Raw genomic sequence first — 22,024 nt, forward strand, 5'->3', positions numbered from 1 at the left:
CTGCGCCCTCCTCCTCCTCCCAGCTGTGTTGCAGGAAGTGCTAGGAGGAGGAGGAGGAGGAGGAGGGCGCAGGAGCCCGAGCCGATTGGATGGCGCGCGCGCGCTCCGCTCACCTTTACAACCGGCCTCCGCTCCTGCTGTTAGCCCCGCGCGCCATCCGGCTCGGGCTCCTGCGCCCTCCTCCTCCTCCTCCTAGCACTTCCTGCAACACAGCTGGTAGGAGGAGGAGGAGGAGGAGGGGGGCGCAGGAGCCCGAGCCGATTGGATGGCGCGCGGGTGAGCGCGCGCGCGCCATCCAATCGGCTCCTGCCACGGTGCACTCACTGCTGGGGTGCTTGGGAGCGCCGGATTGGCTCCCAGGCACCAGCATGACCACAGCACTGAAGTCAGCACAGCAGCCGCCATTCCATTTACGAGACGAGCTGAAGCTCGTAAAAAAAATGGGGCTGCTGTTTCGATATTTTCAAACCCTTCCGGGTTTGAAAATATGTTTTGATATCGCGTCGGATATGCAAAAAAAACCGATTTAAATACGAAATAACGAATTAACGAAACAAAACCGACAGGCCTAATATATATACACACACACACACATGCTGGGGTCATGTAAACATTTTTTGTGCCTAATAAAATCTCAAGGCAAAAAGCTTAAGAAGCCAAAGTTGCACAGGGAGCTGGTCTGAGCTCTAGTAAAAATGCTTTGCAAAAGAAGCTTCTTTGTAAACAGGCTTTGTTAACTGAGATATGCCTGTATATACACTACAGTTACAAGGTTACAAAACATTCCAGATCTTTGGCCCACATGGATTATGGAATGTTTTCGGAACATAACCTAGGTATCGCCCTTGTTTAATTCTTCTATCATTTTATACTTTGTGTTATTATGTTATTGTCGCTATTTTATTCCTATGTTATTGTTAAGCATTTTTATTTGATGTTATTGTCTGTTTTGTATGCATTTTATTTTGCCTTATTGTAATTACTTGGACTTGTCCTCATGTTAGCCGCCCCGAATCCCTTCGGGGAGATGGTGGCAGGGTATAAATAAAGTTTTATTATTATATTATTATAGGTATAATCATTAGGTATGAGGTGGACCAAAGTTTGGAAGTCACTGCTTTGCATTTTAGTGCTTCTTCTTTTGACATTGTTGCTTCTTCAGTGCCTTGAGATGCTGGAGTGCTTAGGAGTCCCTTGGGTTCAAGCAGCTGGTGAAGCAGAGGCCATGTGTGCTTACCTGAACAGCAATGGCTATGTGGATGCCTGCATCACTAATGACGGGGATGCCTTCCTTTATGGCGCTCAGACAGTTTACCGGAATTTTACTATGAACACAAAGGTAATTCACATGGGCTTCTGCTGGAATGTGCTTCCTTTGAATTTAACAGAACACAGCAAACGTGATGGGCTGAACGAACACGCTGCTGCTACTCTTCTGATTTTCGAGGGGCAAGGGAGACATCATATCATTGAAGATGCATTGAAGCTGGGATTAAGATCAATTACTCAGTGGGATGTAGATTTGAATAGCCATTTCTGGGATTGTAAGCATTGCCAGTATGGTCTGATGGTAACACTGTGAAACAATTAACCTTTCAAGGCTATTTTGGCATTATTTCGGGGATGGATAGGTGTAGTATCCTAGATATCACTGAACTGCAGCCCTAGAAATGGTAGCAAACATAGCCTATTAGTAAGGGATGCTAGGCACTGCAAACCATTAATATTTGGAAAGCCCCATGTCCTGGTCCCCCTGTTGTATGTGAATGTGACATGGGAAGCATTTGGTGTTGGCCGCTTTCCTCATGGGACCGCAGTTCCTATGTAGATGTGAGCAACACCTCATTTGCCAGTTCCCCAATTCCTACAGCATTTATTTGCATTCTTTTGTCTTTGTTTCATGTTGCAGTTGTTTATTTTTGCCTTTAGCAGAGAAATTTTATTCAGCAAACATAATAAGTAGCAATTCTTAATGCTTTGGTTCACAGCTTCCCCCAATGCTCAACAGGCCCTGGCTATGCAGACCTGAAGATTTTCAGAATCATATCCCCAAAATTATAATGTTTGTAAGCTATGATTGAAGCCATACTGAACATGATTCAATTACAAAGATTATTGCTATCTTGTTATATTCTCTACAGGACCCACATGTTGACTGCTATTCGATATCAGCTATTGAGGAGAAACTAGGATGCAGCAGAGAGTCTCTGATAGGATTAGCCATTCTGCTTGGCTGTGATTATCTCCCCAAGGTAAAGGAGCAAAGCAAAAATGAATGCTAATGGAATTGTTGTTATGACTTATGGCAACCCTAAGGTGAACCTGTCATGTTGTTTTATTGGCATAATTTATTGAGAGAGGGTTTTCCATTGCCTTCCTCTGAAGCCACAAGAATGTCAGTTGCCGAAGGTCACCCAGTGGGTTTCCATGGCTGAGCAGGGATTCAAATTCCGGCCTTCCACAGTCTTGGTCCAACACTCAAGGCATTGCAAACACTGGCTATCAATGTAATATACCATATATACTCGAGTATAAGCTGTGTTTTTCAGCCCCCTTTTTAGACTGAAAAAGCCTTAAAAGGTTGCTATCGATGGCTTCGCCATCCACTATCCAGCCTTGGAGGCCAAACAGAAGGAACAGAAGAGACAAAGCGGGAAACAATAAGTGTTTTGGACTTCAATTCCCAGTTTCCTTTCTCGCTGTCCAGGGTAGCAGAGGCTTCTGGGAGTTGAAGTCTAGTGTGTGGGAATCACTCTGAGGAGCCGAGCCTCCCTCCTTCCCTCCCTACCTCATTCCCTGTCTGCCTTTGCCTCCGCCTTCCCTTCAACTCTTGCATTGGGAGTCTCGGGCCGGCTATAGCTGCTGGGCATCCGTTTGCCGCCCTCCTCCTGGCAGCTGCCTTGGCTGCCCCTCCAGAGTTAAAAGTGGGGCCAAACTGCAAGTGCTCTACAGTGTGTACGAGCCACAGCCTGACTCCATGGCTAGGCCTCATTCGGCACCAGCAGAGATGGACAGCTCGCTGTGCATGGTTGGTGCATTAGTTTTCCTTTGTGCGAGGAGAGGGGCATTCACACATGTATTGTAAAGTATTTTTATTTTGGGGTTTTTAAAGTGCTTTTTGCTGTTTTGGGGAGGGGGGGTTGAGTGATTGTCACTGCTTGGGCTAGTAGGGTTAGTAGGTGTCTTGTAGCCAAATTTGGTGGCAATTTGTCCAGCAGTTTTTGAGTTATGATGTCACTAAAAACAAACACACACACACACACACACACATATATATATATATATATATATATAATTTTACTTTATTATTATAATTATTAAATTTATTATTTTACTCTATTATTGCTGTTGTTACATTTCCATTATTTTACTGTATTATTATTTTATTACATTTATTATGTTACTCTATTATTATTGGAAGCACATTTACATTGAATAAGGTTAGAATAATGATTTAATCAGAGTTGGACAGTCTTACCTTAAATTACAGTTATATGTAAATGTTCATAAACATTTAACCTACTGATGCCTCAATTAATGTAATTTTATTAGTATCAATTTTTGTTTTGACATTTACCAGTAGCTGCTTCATTTCCCACCCTCATCTTATACTCGAATCAATACATTTTCCCGTTTTTTTGTAGTAAAATCAGGTGCCTCGCCTTATATTCGGGTTAGCTTATACTTGTGTATATACGGTACATTTTCTTGCTATCAGCTGTTAACAAATTGATGGCTTACTGTAACGAAATAGATAATTATAATGTATGTTTTACATATGTTTATTGATGTTGTGACATGATAGGTGCAGGCCAACATTTGCTGTGGTTGCTATAGCGACGGAGCCTGTTGTAGGAATGTAACCAAGTTAGATGAGCCAGAAGTCAAAGTGGGCGGAGCTAACTGTCACTGATGGAGAGAGGGAGTCAGTCTTTGGTGAGGAAGCCAAAGAGGGAAGTTGGTTCTGGTGTGCTGGGAGACCGAACCAAGGGATTTAAGTATTCAGCCTGTGTGTGTAGAGCAGGGGTCCTCAAACTAAGGCTTGGGGGCCGGATACAGCCCTCCAAGGTCATATACCTGGCCCTCACTCAGGGTCAACCTAAATCTGAAAAGACTTGAAAGCACACAACAACAACAATCCTGTCTCATCAGTCAAAAGCAGGCCATACTTCCCATTGAAATACTAATAAGTTTATATTTGTTAAAACTGTTCATTTTAATTATTATATTGTTTTTAAGTTTTTTTGCACTACAAACAAGATATGTGCAGTGTGCACAGGAATTCATTCATATATATATTTTTTCCAAATTATAATCTGGCCCTCCAAAACTTTGAAAGACTGTGACCTGGCCCTCTGTTTAAAAAGGGTGTAGAAAGTCAATTGGACCTGTTTAAATTAGCAATTAGCTCGTGAGCTAAGGGAAAAAGAAAACCCAGAAGTATCTATAACTTCAGTGGGGATAGCTGAAGGGAGAATAAGGCAAGCCAGTACCTTATGTCAGTTAAGAAAAGAAAGATACTTTGAAGTGAAATAAGTTTAAAACCAGTCTGGTGGAAGTAAAAGCCATACTGAGAGTTATATTGAAAACTGTTACAAGTAGTTGTGTTAACTAAAGTCAAATGTGGCAACATTTAAAGGAATACTGATTAACCATCAAACCTTGTACACCTGTGAATCCTTAAATAAATATTTCCTTGATCAGTTCTTTATAATTAAGACTCATGTCTATTTATTGAGAAGGAGATTTACCTCAGAAGAAGGTGGCTGAAGATATTGGAAGAAAGGATTCTGGTTGGGGTAATGAGTTACTCCTTTTAAAAAGTACCTCAAGTAAAAAAACCATTTTAAAAGTCAAGCCTCAGCAACACGCACCACCACTGTATGTATGTATGTATGTGTATATATGTGTGTGTGTGTGATTTGTTCGTCGTCTTTTACACCTACCATTCCCATTGCCCCCCAAACTGCATAGCTAATGATAAAAGAACTGTGAGAATTGTAATTAAACACCACCACCTTTCTGCAAATGAAACCTTTCGATGATCAGTACTCTTTCTGGAGTAGAAAAGACACTCTGCTCCATGTGCTAAATTAGGAAAATAGATTTAGCAAGGTCACATTAAAGAATTATATTGTCAGTCCTTCAATTTCAATGTTTGAATAACAGTTCTAATCATCCTTTCTCCTTGTTTATACTGATGGACGTTGCAGCCCAAGCATATCTGGAAGATTGGTTATGCTGTTGCTACATTTGCTTTAAATGTTAAACGTCTCAGTGTCCCACTACTACTGCCACTGCTTTCTGGCCACTTTGAACAGTAATGATGGCAAGCAATGGGTGAGAATTGCCACAATTTCGCTCCCCACCTTCACACACAAATCTCTCTTTTCGGTGATATTGGTTTCATTCTCTAATGTTATTCATACTTTGACAATATCAATACACCATACTGTTTGATAGCTTTGTTTGGGCTGTCAGCTGGCAAATGCTGCAGTGCAGGATATCATGTCCTATTGCAATAGCCTTATGTCTCTCCTTGGCATTTTTGTTTTGTTTTGCTGGTGCAGCTGTCTAAATAAAAATGTTCCAATGTTTTGACGCTCGATTTCCATGTCAAAATATCATTGCCCTCATCTAGCCAACTGCTTCCCATCTTTCCACTTTGCTCAGTTTGTCTTTGGTGTTTTATCAGCAGAGGCATATAAACATATTTACATAAAATAGTCTGTACAGAAAGTGAGCCAAAATGGTCTGAGCTCTTCACATATTATTGTCAGCCATATAATTGAGGGGCTGTTCCTTAACATGATTAATTTCACACGTGTGCTGGGGAGGAGATTTTCCTTTCTGTGCTTAATTCTGTGCACATTCCCCCTAATAGTCACCTTACCTGGCCTTGTCAGGTTGTAACTGATGGCCCTGCTTGTGGCAATGCATCTCTTCAGTTCTCAACATGCCTTTGCAAGGGGCTGCTCACTTTTCAATAACTCATCTGTATTCAGTGCATGTTTGGTTTGAACTTCACAAAAGGGTTTCTTGTTCCTCTGCCTTTGGACGCCAAGGAGCCCTAAACATAATGTTCGTAAGGGATTTTGCAAGGCATAGTATAATATATTTGAAGGCAGAATTTCCTGTTAAACCATGGGCTCAAAGGGAGATGTAAATGAACCTTGAAGTTCAGATTCAATGATCATCAAGTTGTGTGGTTGCTTCTTTCCCCTTCAGTGCTTTACAAATTCCAGCTACTTACAGTCCAATGCTTCGTGCTTCCAATGTTACAGAAATAATTTTAGTTCTTTGGATAACATTCCTGATTGTGTCTTCAAAACATAGTTGACCACTACATTCCTGTGTGTATCTGTCTAAGTCAGGGAAGGAAATTGTCAGAAATATTTAAAATTAACTAGATCTTTTTAATTACAAAAATGTGAGTGAAGTACGGAAAGGGTTAAATGGATGCAATGACTCAGAAGAGGTGCAGTTCTATATAAACAGGTGTGCCTGTAGCTTAGTAGCACTCAGTCTGAGGTAATCTCAGTGGGAGAAAAGTCTGAATTTGAGAGAGACCCTCACAGTGTGAGGTAGGCCTTAGTCTGTGAGAGAAGCCTTTGTGTGAGGTAGCTCTCACATTGTGAGTTAGGCCTTAGTCTATGAGGAGGCCAAGTGTGAGAAGGCCTGGTGAGAGAAGCTCCAGGTTGAAGGCCTTGTGTGTAAAGCCTCATGTGTAAATCTCCATTATAAAGGCTAAATAATTATTTGTAAATAATATAAATAATGTAGTCCTTCAAATGTATTGGACTGCAATTCCCAGCAGCTCTAACTAGTATAGGCATTGGTGAGAAATGCCAGGGCCTGCAGTTCAATAGCATTTGGAGAGCTATACAATTTCCTACTATGTTTTAACTTTACTGTGTGGGTGCCAACTGCTCACTATACTTCATCACTCTTCATATTTTTGCACAGCCTAACTCCTCTGGTACCAAACCTAATTAATCCCATAGTCACCTTCCTTGTGATTATGTCATTACAGTTTACATGCCATATTTTAAAATCCCAAAACTGTTTGTTTTACTGCAACAGATTTGTTGCAGTCCAAAGAGAATTGCACCCCTTCTTGAAAGAAGACAATGTTGCACTTCCATGGGGAATATGCATTTTATTTATTCTGTTTAGGAAATAACATTTTTACTAAACTGGAAACAGCAACAAAATTTCAAAGGCACCCAACAAGCCAGGGGGGGGGGGGAAACCCCAAATTTGTTCTATGGTTCATCCAGGCTGATGATCGACCAGTGAAGCCTAAAAATTGGCTACAACTATGGAGCAGTACTCTGTGGTTTATTTAGGCCAGTGGTTCTCAAACCTATGGGTCCCCAGATGTTTTTGGCCTTCAACTCCCAGAAATCATATCAGCTGGTAAACTGGCTGAGATTTCTGGGAATTGTAGGCCAAAACACCTGGGGACCCATAGGTTTGAGAACCACTGATTTAGGCCATATGTGACTCAGTATGCATTTTATAGGCCAATCTTCCAAATATGGGTGATCTCATCCTATTTTGGCAGGATGACACTTTTTAAAAATTAGGTTTTTAGAAAGGGTCATCCCCCTAGCATACTTTGCATTAGCTTTAAAACCAGGTATCTAAAAAAAAAACCAAGTGGAGGGAAAACCCACCTCGCTGTGCCACTGAGTCAGGTCTATAGCTTGCAGGAGGGTCCAGAGGAAGACATTTGTCTCAGGAACTACTAAATTTGCCCAGCTTGGTTTACCAGCTCCTGCTGCATGTGGGAAGAAGCGGGCAGTGTGCCTCACTGCACTCCTGCATGCAAAATAACCTGCCAATACTCTGTCTTTTGACTTATCATTATGTCCAAGTACAGCCATTGCAAGAACAGGAATATTATATGTAAGTTGACCCTGTGTTTAGGTCAAGAGCAGGTTTTGAGCCCAAATTATGGATTTTGATATGACCCATTGATAAATCAAGGGTCATTTCAGGGAGATAGTAAACAGCATCATCATTTCAGAAGGGCAGCCAGCCCTGGTCCCAACTGCCATTTACCTACCCAATCGTTCAAAAATGCCAGAAGTGACACTGCAGCAGAGATAGTAGAGGAGTCAATGCTTTTTAAAAGTTCTCCTGAGACAGACTAAGCTCTATCCTTCCATCACTCTACTCAGGAAAGTTCTTTTAAAATAAGAACTAAGATGCTTACAATGACCCATGGATAAGTCCAATTGTTTTGACCAATTTTCTAGAGTTATACATGGGTATATATAGAATGTTTCTCATGCAGCAGTTTGCAGGATACTGTTACACATATCAATACTGTGTCAATCTCAAATGTCCTCTTGTCTCCAAAAGGGAGTTCCTGGAGTTGGAAAAGAACAGGCTTTACGGCTGATTAGCACTTTGAAAGGACAGAGTTTACTGCAAAGGTATAATTTATCTTGTCTCTTAAATCCCAGCCTTCTTTTCTGAGCATGTGGTTTCAGGGAAGCTGATTCAGTGCAAGTGTTAGAATTTAACAAATGTGATTTATACCCTAGACTGGACTGTATAATTGGGAACCTCCTTAATGAGAAATATAGGTTCATTAACCAGCTAGTTAGTTAATTTTTGTACAGTTCTCTAGTCACAAAAGATATTTTCAGCCCATAGTCTTATGCTTACAAATGTAACATAAAAGAAAGGATGAATGGCTAGGGATAAGGAGAAAAGGAAGTTCATGCATCAATGTTGTTGTATGTGCCTTTTGTTGTTTGTAACTTATGGTGATCCTAAGGCAACTTTTCATGGGGTTTTCTGGGGCTGATTTTTTATGCACCAAAACTTAAACATAATTGACCTTGGCCAGTTTTAACTGAAACAGTTCAGAGAAAGTAAGAAGAAGGCAATGCTGGTGTTTGAGCAGAGATATTAGGATGGTTCTGCTTCCTACTTTTTTCTTCTGTAGTTTCATGACAACCTTTATGAGTTTTGAACATACATTCTTGGGTTATATCTTACTATAAAATATATTTTGTTGATACACCACTTCTGGTTAGCAGAGCTCACATCATTTTATTATTCGTTTCCAAGCTAACTTCCCAACTTATAAGAACACATCTGCAATGAGATTCAGCTGCCTTGACTCCTTATTTTGGAAAAAAGTCAGAATATAATTGAAGTGATAATATAAAAGTGTCATGTGTCTTCAGACCGTTCCCTGGACAAATACTGAATATATGTAATCTTTGGAGCTTGACAGAGTTATTATTTGAACTGTAGTTTTCAGAAGAAGCCAACACGGCAGTGGACAGCTTTTTCAAGCTGTGCCAATTGTCTCCTCTTTTTAAAATCAGAAGCCTGGGTTTCTCATCTGTTATTTTATGCCAGTAGAAAGGATCCAGTTGCTTTGAAATATTAAGGAGTCAGTAAAACTCTGAGAAATAAATCCTTATAATTGTGCCATATTAGGGACAGGCAAAATGCAATGCATATTAGCTCATTTTGAGGGTTTTAAGTGCGTCCAGTTTTTAATATATATATTCTAAACCTTCCACTACTAGATTTCCAGATTACTGCCTGGTCCTTCCTGGGTCTAAAACAGCTGGAGAAGCACAAAAACGTTGAGAATTCCATCCCGTAGAGGCCCTAGGGATTGGATTCTCAATGTTTTTGTTTTTCTCCAGCTGTTTTAGACCCAGGAAGGACCAGGCAGTAATCTGGAAATGTAGTAATCTGAGTCTAAATTTTGAAAAAAAAAAAAGGTTTAGAAAAGTCAAAGATGGGAAACAGAGCAGAAGAAAAGAGGAATTCATTTCTAGAAGGTTCTGAGTGCTGCTCTGCGCAGGCACAGAGATACCAGATGTACGAATTCACAGGTGACTACTCAGGAAACTAGTTACAGGTAAGCAACTTATAATTCTCATGAGGGTCCAACGTACTCCTCAATTCCTGACAGTTTCCCACCCTTGTAATATATATTCAAAGTGAGCTTTGTAAAATGGGCAATATGTAACACAGATGTGAGCTATATTGTTTGTCAAACTGATGTTTTTATACTACCCATAATTTACATTTGTTTTAGATTTGAGTACTGGAAAGACCACTTCCAATCTGATTACATCCCACCCGTGCCAGTTAAAAAGTTGCCTCACTGTGCTGTGTGTCACCATCCAGGTAAGCCAATTCATGGCTTTGAGAAAATAGCACAAAGAGAACAGTGTCTAGTAGCCTAGTGGCCTTTTGTTACACTATTATAGAAGGCAGAATAATAAGAGATTGGCTTGAGCAGCTGCTAAGTAATAGATGAACAGGGATAAGCAATGTATTTTATCTCTAAAGAAAAGTAGAAGGCTCTTGCTAAAGCAACATGGTAAGCATCAGTGTTTTTTTTCTCTGTATGGATTCTACAACATACCAATTCACTGCCCTTTTGTTAGCTGCATATTCGCCTGTCACATCGAGGAGGGGTTTTCTGCTGCTCTGGAGACCAGGACATATACCAATGTATTCAAATTTTAGGAAAACAAAAATCCACATAAACATTAGGAAGAACTTCCTGACAGTAAGAGATGCCTCTGAGTGTGGTGGAGACTCCTTCTCTAGAGGTCATCCATCAAGGGTGCTTTGATTGTGTATTCCTGTATTGCTAGGGGTTGGACTAAATGGCCCTTGTGGTCTCTTTCAACTTTATGATTCTATGACATAATAGTTCTGTGACTACAGAGGTTTTGGGGAGGAGGGGGAATTAATATCTGATTCTAGCCACCCCTCTCTCCATGAATACCAAAATCCATAGGGTATTTCAAGAACTAAGTGCAGGCACCATGAAAGCCCTCTCTTCCAATTATTCTAGATGTAGTTCAGAAGATGGCAGGGATGGAAAGAAGGGCCTTTCTGTACATTGTTTGCTTGTGCAGTTTTGCATATTTAGAGGCAGTGCTAAATAAACTGTTGATCTTTGCAGTTCCTGTTGTGCTCTAGGCAATAAAGAAACTATTGGGGTATAGATTGCTCAATAACCTATTGAGTAGCAGAGTTTTGGAAGTGTTCCTTTAGTTTTGGGTAATGAATGAGCACTGGGCACGTAAATATTGTGTTACTATTTGATGCTCTCAGCAGACAAAGATTCAAGTAGACTTCTTTAAAATAACATGTTTGTTTTTCTCACAACTTCAAGTATTTAACAATATAGGCACATTTCTTGTCAGGTTATACTTTAAAACATTTCAGTTTGTATCTTTAAGTTATAGTCTTTATCAGTGTCTTCAAAACTATATTGCTCTGTACAGCTCTCTTTCAAAACAGTCTACTTCCAGGGGATTGAAGCCTTGACAGTTTTTTAACTTCCTACACTGAGTTCTGTACTCAAAACTGACTCAAGGCTCAACTGTTATTCCTCAACTGTCATCCTTTTTACACTGCATTCTAAACAGTCACTGAACCTGAACCAGTCACATGGTCTGCAGCCCCTCCCACTGCCTCAAGTACATAGAGTTCAGAAAACTGCAAATCAAAGAAGACATACAATTCAGGAAATAAACGACAAATTATAAACAGGCAAATGTTAAATAGAGGAGGTGTGAGAAGGTTGCTATCTCCAAGAGGAACAACTGTTATCAATCAGCACAAATATGGTACTGGTCCCTGACTTTGGGAGGGGGGAGGACATTTACTCCCACCCCCACCTGATAACTTGGAACACACTGCTTTAAAGAACTTTAAATAATATAACTTTCGGTTTGAAGAGGCTATTTTATCTGTTGTCTTGCTCTGATTACCCTATAGGATCTCACAAAGAACATGAGCGGACTGGGTGCCATCTCTGTGGCACTGTGGGGTATTGTGAGCCCCACGGTGCCGAATCCTGCTGCCCTTGTGACTGGCATTTGTCTGAGAGGCACTGGCGAGCCAATGTAGTGGAGGAAGCTGTCAGGAAGTAGGTGTTCTTCTCTTTGATCTGAATCCCTTAGGGAATCTGTACCAACTCTGCAGTATTCTCATTTCGACTTGTCTGTAATGTATATACTTTATTTGCAGAAAAGCCAAGGCATGTGAAGGCTTTCCATTTCCAGAGGTAATTTAGCACACACAGCCCTTGTTTTCCCAAGGGGAATTGCTTTCTTGGAATTTTCTTATCCAAACACCTGCTCTTCTTACTTTTTCTGTTTCCCTATCAAGGTCATCCAAGAGTATCTCATCAGCAAAGACAAACTGAGGAAGCTAAATGAGAACCAAAGGCCAAACTTGCTCACTTTTCAGGTACAGAAGAGAATACAGATTTTTTTTTTTGCTGGCTACAGTGGTGTAAATCTTTAGGCCTCCTTATCAATAATGAGTTGGGCTTGGAAACATTTTTCTGAACTACAAGTCCCAGATTTTGTATTCAACAAATACTACGAAACTCTGGCTGTACTTGTCATTTCATCTGCTAAAGAATCGTGGTATCGACCATTTTAAGAAATAATTGAGGCACAAAAATATTAGTGCAGAATACGTGATGTTTAAGATGTGCATTAGTTGTGGTTGTATCTGATCACTCTAGAGAAAAACCACAGTAACTTCAAATCATAATAAAAAACCTTGGTCAGCACAATTTAGCCAAATAAAGCACTTTGAAAGCCCATTTGTTTAAATAGCATGCTTATTGATATCTGCTGACATCAGTCCATTCATTTTGGCCTGAACTTATCCTTTTGTAATTATTTAATAACCATCACTCTGGAGACACAAGAGAAACACACACATAGCAGTTTTTTCCAATTCACTTTTAAAATTAAAGCTGGTCTTTTATCAAATATATAATCTCATATATTTTGTACCTAAATTGGAAAAATATGTATACTAAATTTAAAAACAGGAGCCTTGTTTCAATTTAATGATAGTCCTAAATCTGCTGCATGAATCAGATCTCTTTGTCTAGAGTGATGTTATGGACACGCTGGTTAAAACTGCCAAGGAAATGGTTTAGGAAATATTTTTTTCACATCTAATATTTTGAAAAAAATATTCCTCACATATCTGTCCTAAAGGGACAGCTTATAGCCACTTATTTATATCTTCATATTTTCCTATCTGTTGGATGTGCCTACCATTCTATATAGAAAGCCCAAAGTTCTGAGATAAAATAGTAAAAATAAAAAATAGCAGCTGACATGTCTTAGTATAAGAAAGGATAAAAGATGTTTCCTTGCTATTGTATTTCCAGAGGTGCTTTCTTTTTACACAAACACATAAAATATCTCTTCTCTAGTCCTGGTTGACTGTTAGTTTTGTGGTGCCTATAGCCTAAGTTCCATATTGAGGGCAAAATGCCTTGCCGGTTGAAACTCGAACCATCCGAGACCTACTTGCTTTTCGGAAAGCCTGTAAAACTTTTCTTTTCCGGCAAGCTTTTGACGGGTGAACAACCCGGACTATGCCTGTTCTCGCTGTCTATTGTTTTGTTATTATTATTTTTAAAGCTAATTGTATTGTTTTAATCTGCTTCTGTAAACCTCTCCGAGCTAAATTGGGAGTAGCGGTATACAAGTTAAATAAATAAATAAATACAAAATTTGCCTTGGAGCTTAATGCCAAATATGTAGACATAGATAGAAGTGAAGTCATTGGATGCAGTAGTTTACACACTTTTGAGTAGACATACTTAGGTCTGCGTTGTTAACTGTAAAAACTTGAAAGTGTACTGCATTGGTATTTATAAAGGTAAATGTTTTCCCCTGATATTAAGTCCAGTCGTGTCTGACTCTGTGGGTTGGTACTCATCTCTGTTTCTAAGCTGAAGAGCCGGTGTTGTCTGTAGACACCTCCAAAGCCTTATGCTGTGCTACCATGATGCAGTTCATATTGAATCTAAAAGGACTTCTGTAATTGAATTATATAGGTCCCAGCTCATTTTGTTTGGCTGTGTCACCCACAGCTTGAGAATAGCCATTTTTCTGTTAGTTTTCCAAGGGTAAAGTTAAGTCACATTAGCTATAAAGCCATTTAAAGCAGCTTGGGTGCGACAGCACAACTTCTTTCCAGAGAGCATTGTGTAGGATTGCAGCTGTAGTAGACTTCAAAAAATGACTGCTTCCTCAGTTTCTAATTCCTTGGGTTTTCAGTCCATCTGCCTTCAGTGTTTCAATAGGCTGTTCTGTCATCTTAAAATGACAAGTCACAACTTTTTCCAAGGGAAGTGCACCGACCCTCACAATAATGTCACTGTGGGTGTTTGTGACTGTCAACTTCATATATATTAATTTTAAGATTTCTCCAGAGAGCATAACAACACTACAGTGGTAATGGATTTGAACTGCACTTAAAATGTGAAAGCCAAAACATTTTTAAATGTTTTAATTGCATGTTTAAAACAGAGATTTGCTTCTGAGAAAATGGACTGGGCCGAGCAGTATGCTTGCGAAAAATTGTGTGTGCTTCTGACAAACTATGATATGAACAGAAGGAAATTTGGCCATTCCAATCCCCAGCAACTGCAGCCGCTACGGTAATCCAATTTGTGAAACTCTTAAAGTACACTTTCTGTTTCTCTTCAGTTCTGTCGCTGGGGGAAATATGTATTTTAGAAGTGAACAATAACTTTTCTTTTCCACTTGCCCTTCAGCCACACATCACCTTTATATAAAGTTCAAGCCAGCCTTGTATTTCTGGCAGTGTTGTACAAAGTGAAAGGAAAACACAAAGAGTGCCAATACTCTGTCCACACAACACTGGAAGCATCCTAAATTGTATCCCACATACAGGGTCTAGACCAGTGGTTCTCATCCTTTGGGTCCCCAGGTGTTTTGGCCTTCAACTCCCAGAAATCCCAGCCAGTTTAACAGCTGTTAGGGTTTCTGAGAGTTGAAGGCCAAAACATCTGGGGAGACCCACAGGTTGAGAACCACTGGTCTAGAAGAACCCCAATTTAGTATCCCTGTCAGTCCAGCAGTATCTAGAGGGCTAGACAGTTGTATGGCCTCCTTAAACTATGATTGCATTTCATTTACTCCAGTTTATGAACTCCACAGAATAAATAGGAACTATTTTTCTGACATTTCCTCCACTCATGGCTGACGTATATGTATGAAATTAATACTCAAATGACCTGGTTTAATCGGGCAGGAGGGTATCTTTGCCCTTGTGGTAGCTAAGTTGGGGGAATGTCAAGGAGAAAGAGCCCCACTACATCAAGACAAATGTTTTATGTCTCTGAAATCATACAAAACATGCAGAGCTTCCTATTCCCTGCGTTCCATCCATTGTTTCAAGTTGTAATTTCTTTCTTTCCTTGTTTGTTTCACAGGATAGTCAAGACACGGACTAAAAATGGAATTCCCTGTTTTGAAATTGAATGGCAAAAACCAGGTTGGTGTCACTTACTATTTATGCTGTATTGAAAGGATTTGGGATACACTGGAACTCCCTGGCCCTATGATTCTTGTCATCCCCAACTTGGACAAACAATGATAAGGAATCATCGGAGTTGTAGTTCCAGTCATCTGAAGAATCAAAGTTTCTTCACTCCTGTAATAGGACTTTCATGCCATTCCATTTAAAGTGCAGGAATAAGACATTTTAAAACACTGGTAAGCTTTACACTATCCAGACTTAGGAAACCTTTACACTCTTTGAATAGTAAAAGTATTTTAAAGCTTTTAAATTTTAATACAAAGCCCAGAATCCCACACAGTTGACTATACTCATTGGGGCATCTGGGAAATGAAGTCTGAAAGATTTGGAAGATCAGATATTCTCCAATATTGTCTTTGTAAAGACCAAGGGATGATATGAAAAATTCCTGAAAGTATGTAGTGAAGAACAGCATAATCTCTGGTCTGCCACCTTAAATCTTGTAATATGTTATATTTATTTCTCGAGAGCACTATGCTATAGCTGACGATCAAACTGAAGAGCCCTTCATAACAACAACAGAAGAAGCCGTGTTATTTCAGGCTGCCTACCCAGAAGTGGTTGCCCTGTATCAAATGGAGAAACTTGATATTTCCAAGGGAAAAAAGAAGAGTAAGCTTGAAGCTTTACATTTTGTTCTGTTTATAATTAGTACATACTGTTCTCCTATTATTATTTTTTCATGAATCTGCAGTAGTTTATACGTTTCAGTCAGCAGAACATTTCAGTGAATCCAACTTTCCTAGCCAATATTTCTTTAATTTAGTGTAGTAGTAAATTTTGAAGTATGAACACTCGTAGCTATCCCTGCAGCTGTGCCTCCGAGAAGAATTGTGTTGACCTGTATCTACAAACCAGTTCTAAACATTTTCATATCAACCTAGTAAAGATAAAGGCTTCCACTGGCATTAAGTATCATTGTGTCCAACTCTGGGGGATGGTGTTCATCTCCCTTTCTAAGCTGAAGAGTCAGTATTGTCCATAGACATCTCCAAGGTCATGTACCTTCCCACCGGAGTGGAACCTATTGATCTACTCACACTTGCATGTTTTTGAACTGCTAGGTTGGCAGGAGCCGGGCCTAACAGTAGGAGCTGTAGAGATGTGTTTATTATAAAGTGTTATTTATAATGTGTTTAAACTGTATTTATAATGTTTATTATAAAGTGTTATTTATAATGTGTTTAAAACTGTATTTGTGGTTTACATTTGTTGCCATGGCCTAGCTGTGAGGGATAGGTTGCCATGGTGACAAGACAAGGCAGCAGAGGAGGTGGGCGGAGCTAAAGGAGTAAAAGTTTGAAAGTGACAGTTAAGCTCCAGTCCGGTGGATGAGACCCGGAAAAGAGCAGAGCCAGTTAAGGGCTCTGGGAAATAGCAGAGTCAAGAAAGGACTCTGGGAAAAGTAGTTTAGTCCGGTGGATGAGACCCGGGGAAGAGGTTAAGAGTGTTGTGAAGCTGTGAGAATTCAGTAGTTCTTAGAATTTGTGAATATTTCTTCAGCAAGAGAGCTGAAGGTGTTACCTTGTTAGATTGCTTAGGTTAAAGAATCTAACAGAGGGGGTTTAAAGGATCGCCAGTAAGGAAAGACTGGTGATCAGTGGTTTGTTCCGAGTATAGGGCAAACAGTGTGGATATTCACAATAGGGAACTCTGAAGTAGTATAAGCACTTCACTAAAGAAGAAGTTTGTAGAATTGTAACATCAGAAGCCTGTATGTATCTCAAACCAGCCATTTTGTAACATCAAGCCTTGTGCCAAGTTCAAATTCTCAAAACTGCAACAATTACGTTCTGTTAACAATAAAACTTGTTCTCTTTATATTTCAAACCTGCCTCCTCCATCGCTTTTATGCTTGGTGCATTCCACACTACCAAAGTCACCTCACAACACAACTAAAGATAAACAGAGACATAAACCAGCGTCTCTAAACAGATTGGTGGCAGTTTAATTTAATAGCAGTCTAGGAACGTTCTTTACATTTTATTTGGTGGCAGATTTAACCCCTTCCTTATATATTTGGTGGCATCTAGTGGCATTGATACCTTCTTTACATTTTTGGTGGCAGACGACGGGATTCGTGTAACAACTAATCGAGTGCCTTAAGTTTAATTTAGGAATAAGTTGTGAGGTAAAAGTTGTTGGAAACATGGCTACCAGGCGGCAGAGAAAGCTGGCTGAGGAAAGAGAGGGAGATCAAGAAGAAAGTTCGAGCTCTGAGGCAGAGACAGGGCCAGTGCCTATGTCAGAAATGGCTCTTAAGTACAAACTAGAGATGAAACGATTGGAGATGGAGGAAAAACAGAGAGAGAGAGAATTGGAGATGGAGAGAGAGGCAAAACAAAGAGAATTTGAAGAAAAACAAAGAGAGAGAGAGCTGGAAATGGAGGAAAAACAAAGAGAGAGAGAGTTGGAGATGGAGAGAGAGGCGAAACAAAGAGAATTTGAGGAAAGACAAAGAGTGAGAGAATTTGAACGGGAGTTAGAATTGAAGAGAATGGAGTTTGAGCTAGAGAAGCAAAGATTAGCTTTATCTCAAACATCCAGTGATACCCAGGAAGGGAGATCTGGAGTGGATACCCCAGATTTGACAAAGAAATTCCCAAAATTTACCAAGGACGATTGTCCAGAGAAATTCTTAATATCTTTTGAGAGATGTTGTCGAGATTTTGGAGTGGCTAAGGAAAAATGGATGACATACCTTAGGTCACAGATATGTGGGAAACTTTTGCAGATTTATGGACAGATGCCTGAGGAGTCTTGTAGAGACTATGATCTGTTTAAGAAACAGGTTCAACAGGAATACAGATTGACTCCTGAATATTATAGATTTAAGTTCAGGACATTGAAGAAAGATAAAACACAAAGTTTTGCTCAGGTGGCCTCTAGATTGTCTCAACTGTTCGATAGTTGGATAAAGACGTCTGAGGTAGAAGATTATCAACAGCTGAGGGAACTTTTGAAGCTGGAACAATTTTTCCAATTAGTTCCTTATGAAATTCGTTGGGTGATTCAAGATCGCAAGCCATCCACGATTGTAGAGGCAGCGGGTATGGCAGATCAAATAACAACCTTGAAAGAAGGATTTAAAAGGGAAGATCTGCCAGGGGACAAAAGAACAAATAGGCAGCCATTTTATCCACAACAAACGCGCCCACAGCATGAAAAGGGCTCTGACATAGAAAACACCATCTATAGGAGGCAGAGTGTAATAAGACCAACTGCTCCTGAGGTAAAACGACGGTGCTATCAATGTGGAAAATTGGATCATATAAAATATCAGTGTCCCCTGTTAAGGAATGAGAAAACAACCCTCTTTATAAATAAAATGAAAGAAACACCAAAGGCAGAACCGGATACTGTTGCAAAGGAGAGTTCAAGCTCAGAGCCTCAAGAGAAACAATGTTTGTTCATCCTGTCAGGCAGCCCATCTAAGGATTATTTAGAAACCATTTATATTGATAACAAAGACAGGAAAGGACTTCGAGATACAGGTTCTGAAATATGCATAGTGCATCCCGAAATAATACCTCAGAGATTTCAGCAGCCAACCTCTGAACTAAGATTAAAAGGCTTAGGTCCTGCGATTCCGACAGCGGTCGTGACTTTGCCAATACAATATGAAGGATGGAAGGGTGTGTGGGATTTTGCAGTCAGTCCTAACATACCATACCAATGTTTAATTGGAAATGATTTGGCTGAGGAGATTAAATACTGTAAGATGGCGTGTGGAGAGAAAAAATGTATCAACAAAAGCCCTGAACAGAAAGCCCTGTGTTTTGCCATCCGACAAGATGGGGATGAGAGCCCAGAAGCCAGTGCTACAGTTGCTGAGCTTGTTAAGAAGACGGGAGGAGTTGAGGAAATTCAACAGGAACAAAGAGCAGAAGAACAACCCTATAGATTTATTGCTGAAGATGGTGTTCCAAATATAAAGTCAGAAGTGTACAGCCAGAAGAGACCATGCAAACGAGGAACAAGCCCTGCAGCAGAGCCGATTCCAGTGGCTGATTATTTGAGAACCAGTGAAGAGAGTATAGAAACAATAGGTCTGGAAAGACAAGTGATAAATTCTGAGGAGAAAGAGGAATCCTTGACCTTAAAAGATGTATTTCCTTCAGCTCCACATAAAGAAATTACCTCAGCCGAACTTTTTGACAAAGACAATAAAATAAAAGTAAAAGAGAAAGCTAAAGGAAAACAAACTCTGGATGTGACAGTAGGAGCTGATGCGAGTTCAGAATATCCAGGGGTCTTCTGTGAAACAAAGATCCATACATCTGAAGAGAAAGTGAACAGAAAAAGAAGATTTGGCCAGGTGTCGGAAGAGAGATCTCCTTTATCCTTGAACGGAGAGGAAGGAGAGAATAAAAGCCAAGCTAATGGACTGACAGGAGAGCTGATGTACGCAGACTATATTGGTGGTGATAAAAAGAAAAAACTGCAATTTCTAGCTTTAGAAGTTTGTCCAGATAGCAGTGATGCGCTTGCCATGAAGAAGGACAATATTCGTGTTCGTTCTTCTAATGACAGTGAATTCTCTTCAGTGCCAAGAAAAGATGCTAAAGGAATTCCAGATTATTCACTACAACCTGATGCTTCATGGAAGCAAGCCATTGTTCAAGCCCTGAAAGTCGATGGAAACAGAACTGTTCCTGATAATTGGAAGGTTAGATTAAAAGAAGAAACCCCAACAACAAAAAAGAGAGGAGAAAAGACTTGCAGACACCGTGTGAGGAAGAAAACCATATCTCCAGGTAATCGAAAAGACATCAAGAGACAAAAGAAGAAACCTAAAAAGAAGAAACGAAGAAGTGGAAAAAAAGAAGCTAAAAGATCATCATAAAGAGACATTGCTGTAGACAGTTGGTCCAATACAACCGAGGTTGTGTTTGAACCATGGGACATTGGACACTAAGACATCTATGTCAATGATCAAATGTGGGAGTTTAACTATTGTGTGGGCTATTAACAAATTGAGACCATATGTATGGAGAAAAGTTGTGGTATGATATATAGATAAATGTCTTATAAATTAACCAGACTAGGTAGAAGGTCAATTATATATGTTAATGAGATAGAAACACATTTGGACAAGGATATTTGATGTTGATATGGAAAATTGGATAGAGGATGATCACAGATAGATCCAAATTATATAAAGGTAATGTATGTGTAATATAGTATAAAATAGTATAGTGTAATATTTAAACCAAATGGGTATACTGTTTTATTATAGACTTATAAAATATAGGATGTTATTACAGTGGTGAACTGTATATGTTTCATACCATAGATATAAGATATAATCCCATTATAATAAAGTGTGGTAGGTATATATGTTTTACAATAGGCAATAGATATTTACGAATATATGTATAAATATAAAAATGTGAGACTTGGATACCACATCCATAGATGATACTAGAATTTCGTAGGTTAAAGGTTTGTATATATGTGTAATTGAAATGTATTTAACCCTAATATGTTTCCCTTTCAGAATTGGTGTATATGTATTTATTGTTAAATAATATGTGGAATTATTTTTGCCATTCTAGGATCGAGAATGGTACAAAAATAATATTTCTGGGGAGGAAGGTGTAGAGATGTTTATTATAAAGTGTTATTTATAATGTGTTTAAACTGTATTTATAATGTTTATTATAAAGTGTTATTTATAATGTGTTTAAAACTGTATTTGTGGTTTACATTTGTTGCCATGGCCTAGCTGTGAGGGATAGGTTGCCATGGTGACAAGACAAGGCAGCAGAGGAGGTGGGCGGAGCTAAAGGAGTAAAAGGTTTGAAAGTGACAGTTAAGCTCCAGTCCGGTGGATGAGACCCGGAAAAGAGCAGAGCCAGTTAAGGGCTCTGGGAAATAGCAGAGTCAAGAAAGGACTCTGGGAAAAGTAGTTTAGTCCGGTGGATGAGACCCGGGGAAGAGGTTAAGAGTGTTGTGAAGCTGTGAGAATTCAGTAGTTCTTAGAATTTGTGAATATTTCTTCAGCAAGAGAGCTGAAGGTGTTACCTTGTTAGATTGCTTAGGTTAAAGAATCTAACAGAGGGGGTTTAAAGGATCGCCAGTAAGGAAAGACTGGTGATCAGTGGTTTGTTCCGAGTATAGGGCAAACAGTGTGGATATTCACAATAGGGAACTCTGAAGTAGTATAAGCACTTCACTAAAGAAGAAGTTTGTAGAATTGTAACATCAGAAGCCTGTATGTATCTCAAACCAGCCATTTTGTAACATCAAGCCTTGTGCCAAGTTCAAATTCTCAAAACTGCAACAATTACGTTCTGTTAACAATAAAACTTGTTCTCTTTATATTTCAAACCTGCCTCCTCCATCGCTTTTATGCTTGGTGCATTCCACACTACCAAAGTCACCTCACAACACAACTAAAGATAAACAGAGACATAAACCAGCGTCTCTAAACAGATTGGTGGCAGTTTAATTTAATAGCAGTCTAGGAACGTTCTTTACATTTTATTTGGTGGCAGATTTAACCCCTTCCTTATATATTTGGTGGCATCTAGTGGCATTGATACCTTCTTTACAGAGCTCACTCTGCTCCCCGGATTCGAACTGCCAACCTTTTGGTCACCAAGTTCAGTGGCTCGGCGTTTAACCCGTTGCG

The 22,024-nt window shown here is 39.6% G+C and overlaps 1 protein-coding gene across 3 annotated transcripts in view; it reads left to right on the forward strand.

Annotated features, from left to right (window-relative positions):
• GEN1 (GEN1 Holliday junction 5' flap endonuclease) overlaps window positions 1-22,024 on the forward strand; it is a 39,621-nt gene that overhangs the window by 11,822 nt on the left and 5,775 nt on the right. For 2 of the 3 annotated variants that reach the window (XM_060787333.2, XM_067468686.1), the window contains exons 4-13: window positions 1,163-1,339; window positions 2,142-2,252; window positions 8,371-8,444; window positions 10,079-10,170; window positions 11,782-11,932; window positions 12,034-12,070; window positions 12,175-12,255; window positions 14,352-14,482; window positions 15,281-15,342; window positions 15,856-15,999. In XM_060787333.2, the coding sequence (XP_060643316.2) occupies window positions 1,163-1,339; window positions 2,142-2,252; window positions 8,371-8,444; window positions 10,079-10,170; window positions 11,782-11,932; window positions 12,034-12,070; window positions 12,175-12,255; window positions 14,352-14,482; window positions 15,281-15,342; window positions 15,856-15,999 (1,060 nt within the window). Of the gene's footprint in view, window positions 1-1,162; window positions 1,340-2,141; window positions 2,253-8,370; window positions 8,445-10,078; window positions 10,171-11,781; window positions 11,933-12,033; window positions 12,071-12,174; window positions 12,256-14,351; window positions 14,483-15,280; window positions 15,343-15,855; window positions 16,000-22,024 lie in introns of those variants that run through there. The other variant, XM_067468687.1, reaches the window with a different exon arrangement.

The sequence above is a fragment of the Anolis sagrei genome, chromosome 1 (genome assembly GCF_037176765.1).
Source record: "Anolis sagrei isolate rAnoSag1 chromosome 1, rAnoSag1.mat, whole genome shotgun sequence".
NCBI classification, from domain to species: domain Eukaryota; kingdom Metazoa; phylum Chordata; class Lepidosauria; order Squamata; family Dactyloidae; genus Anolis; species Anolis sagrei.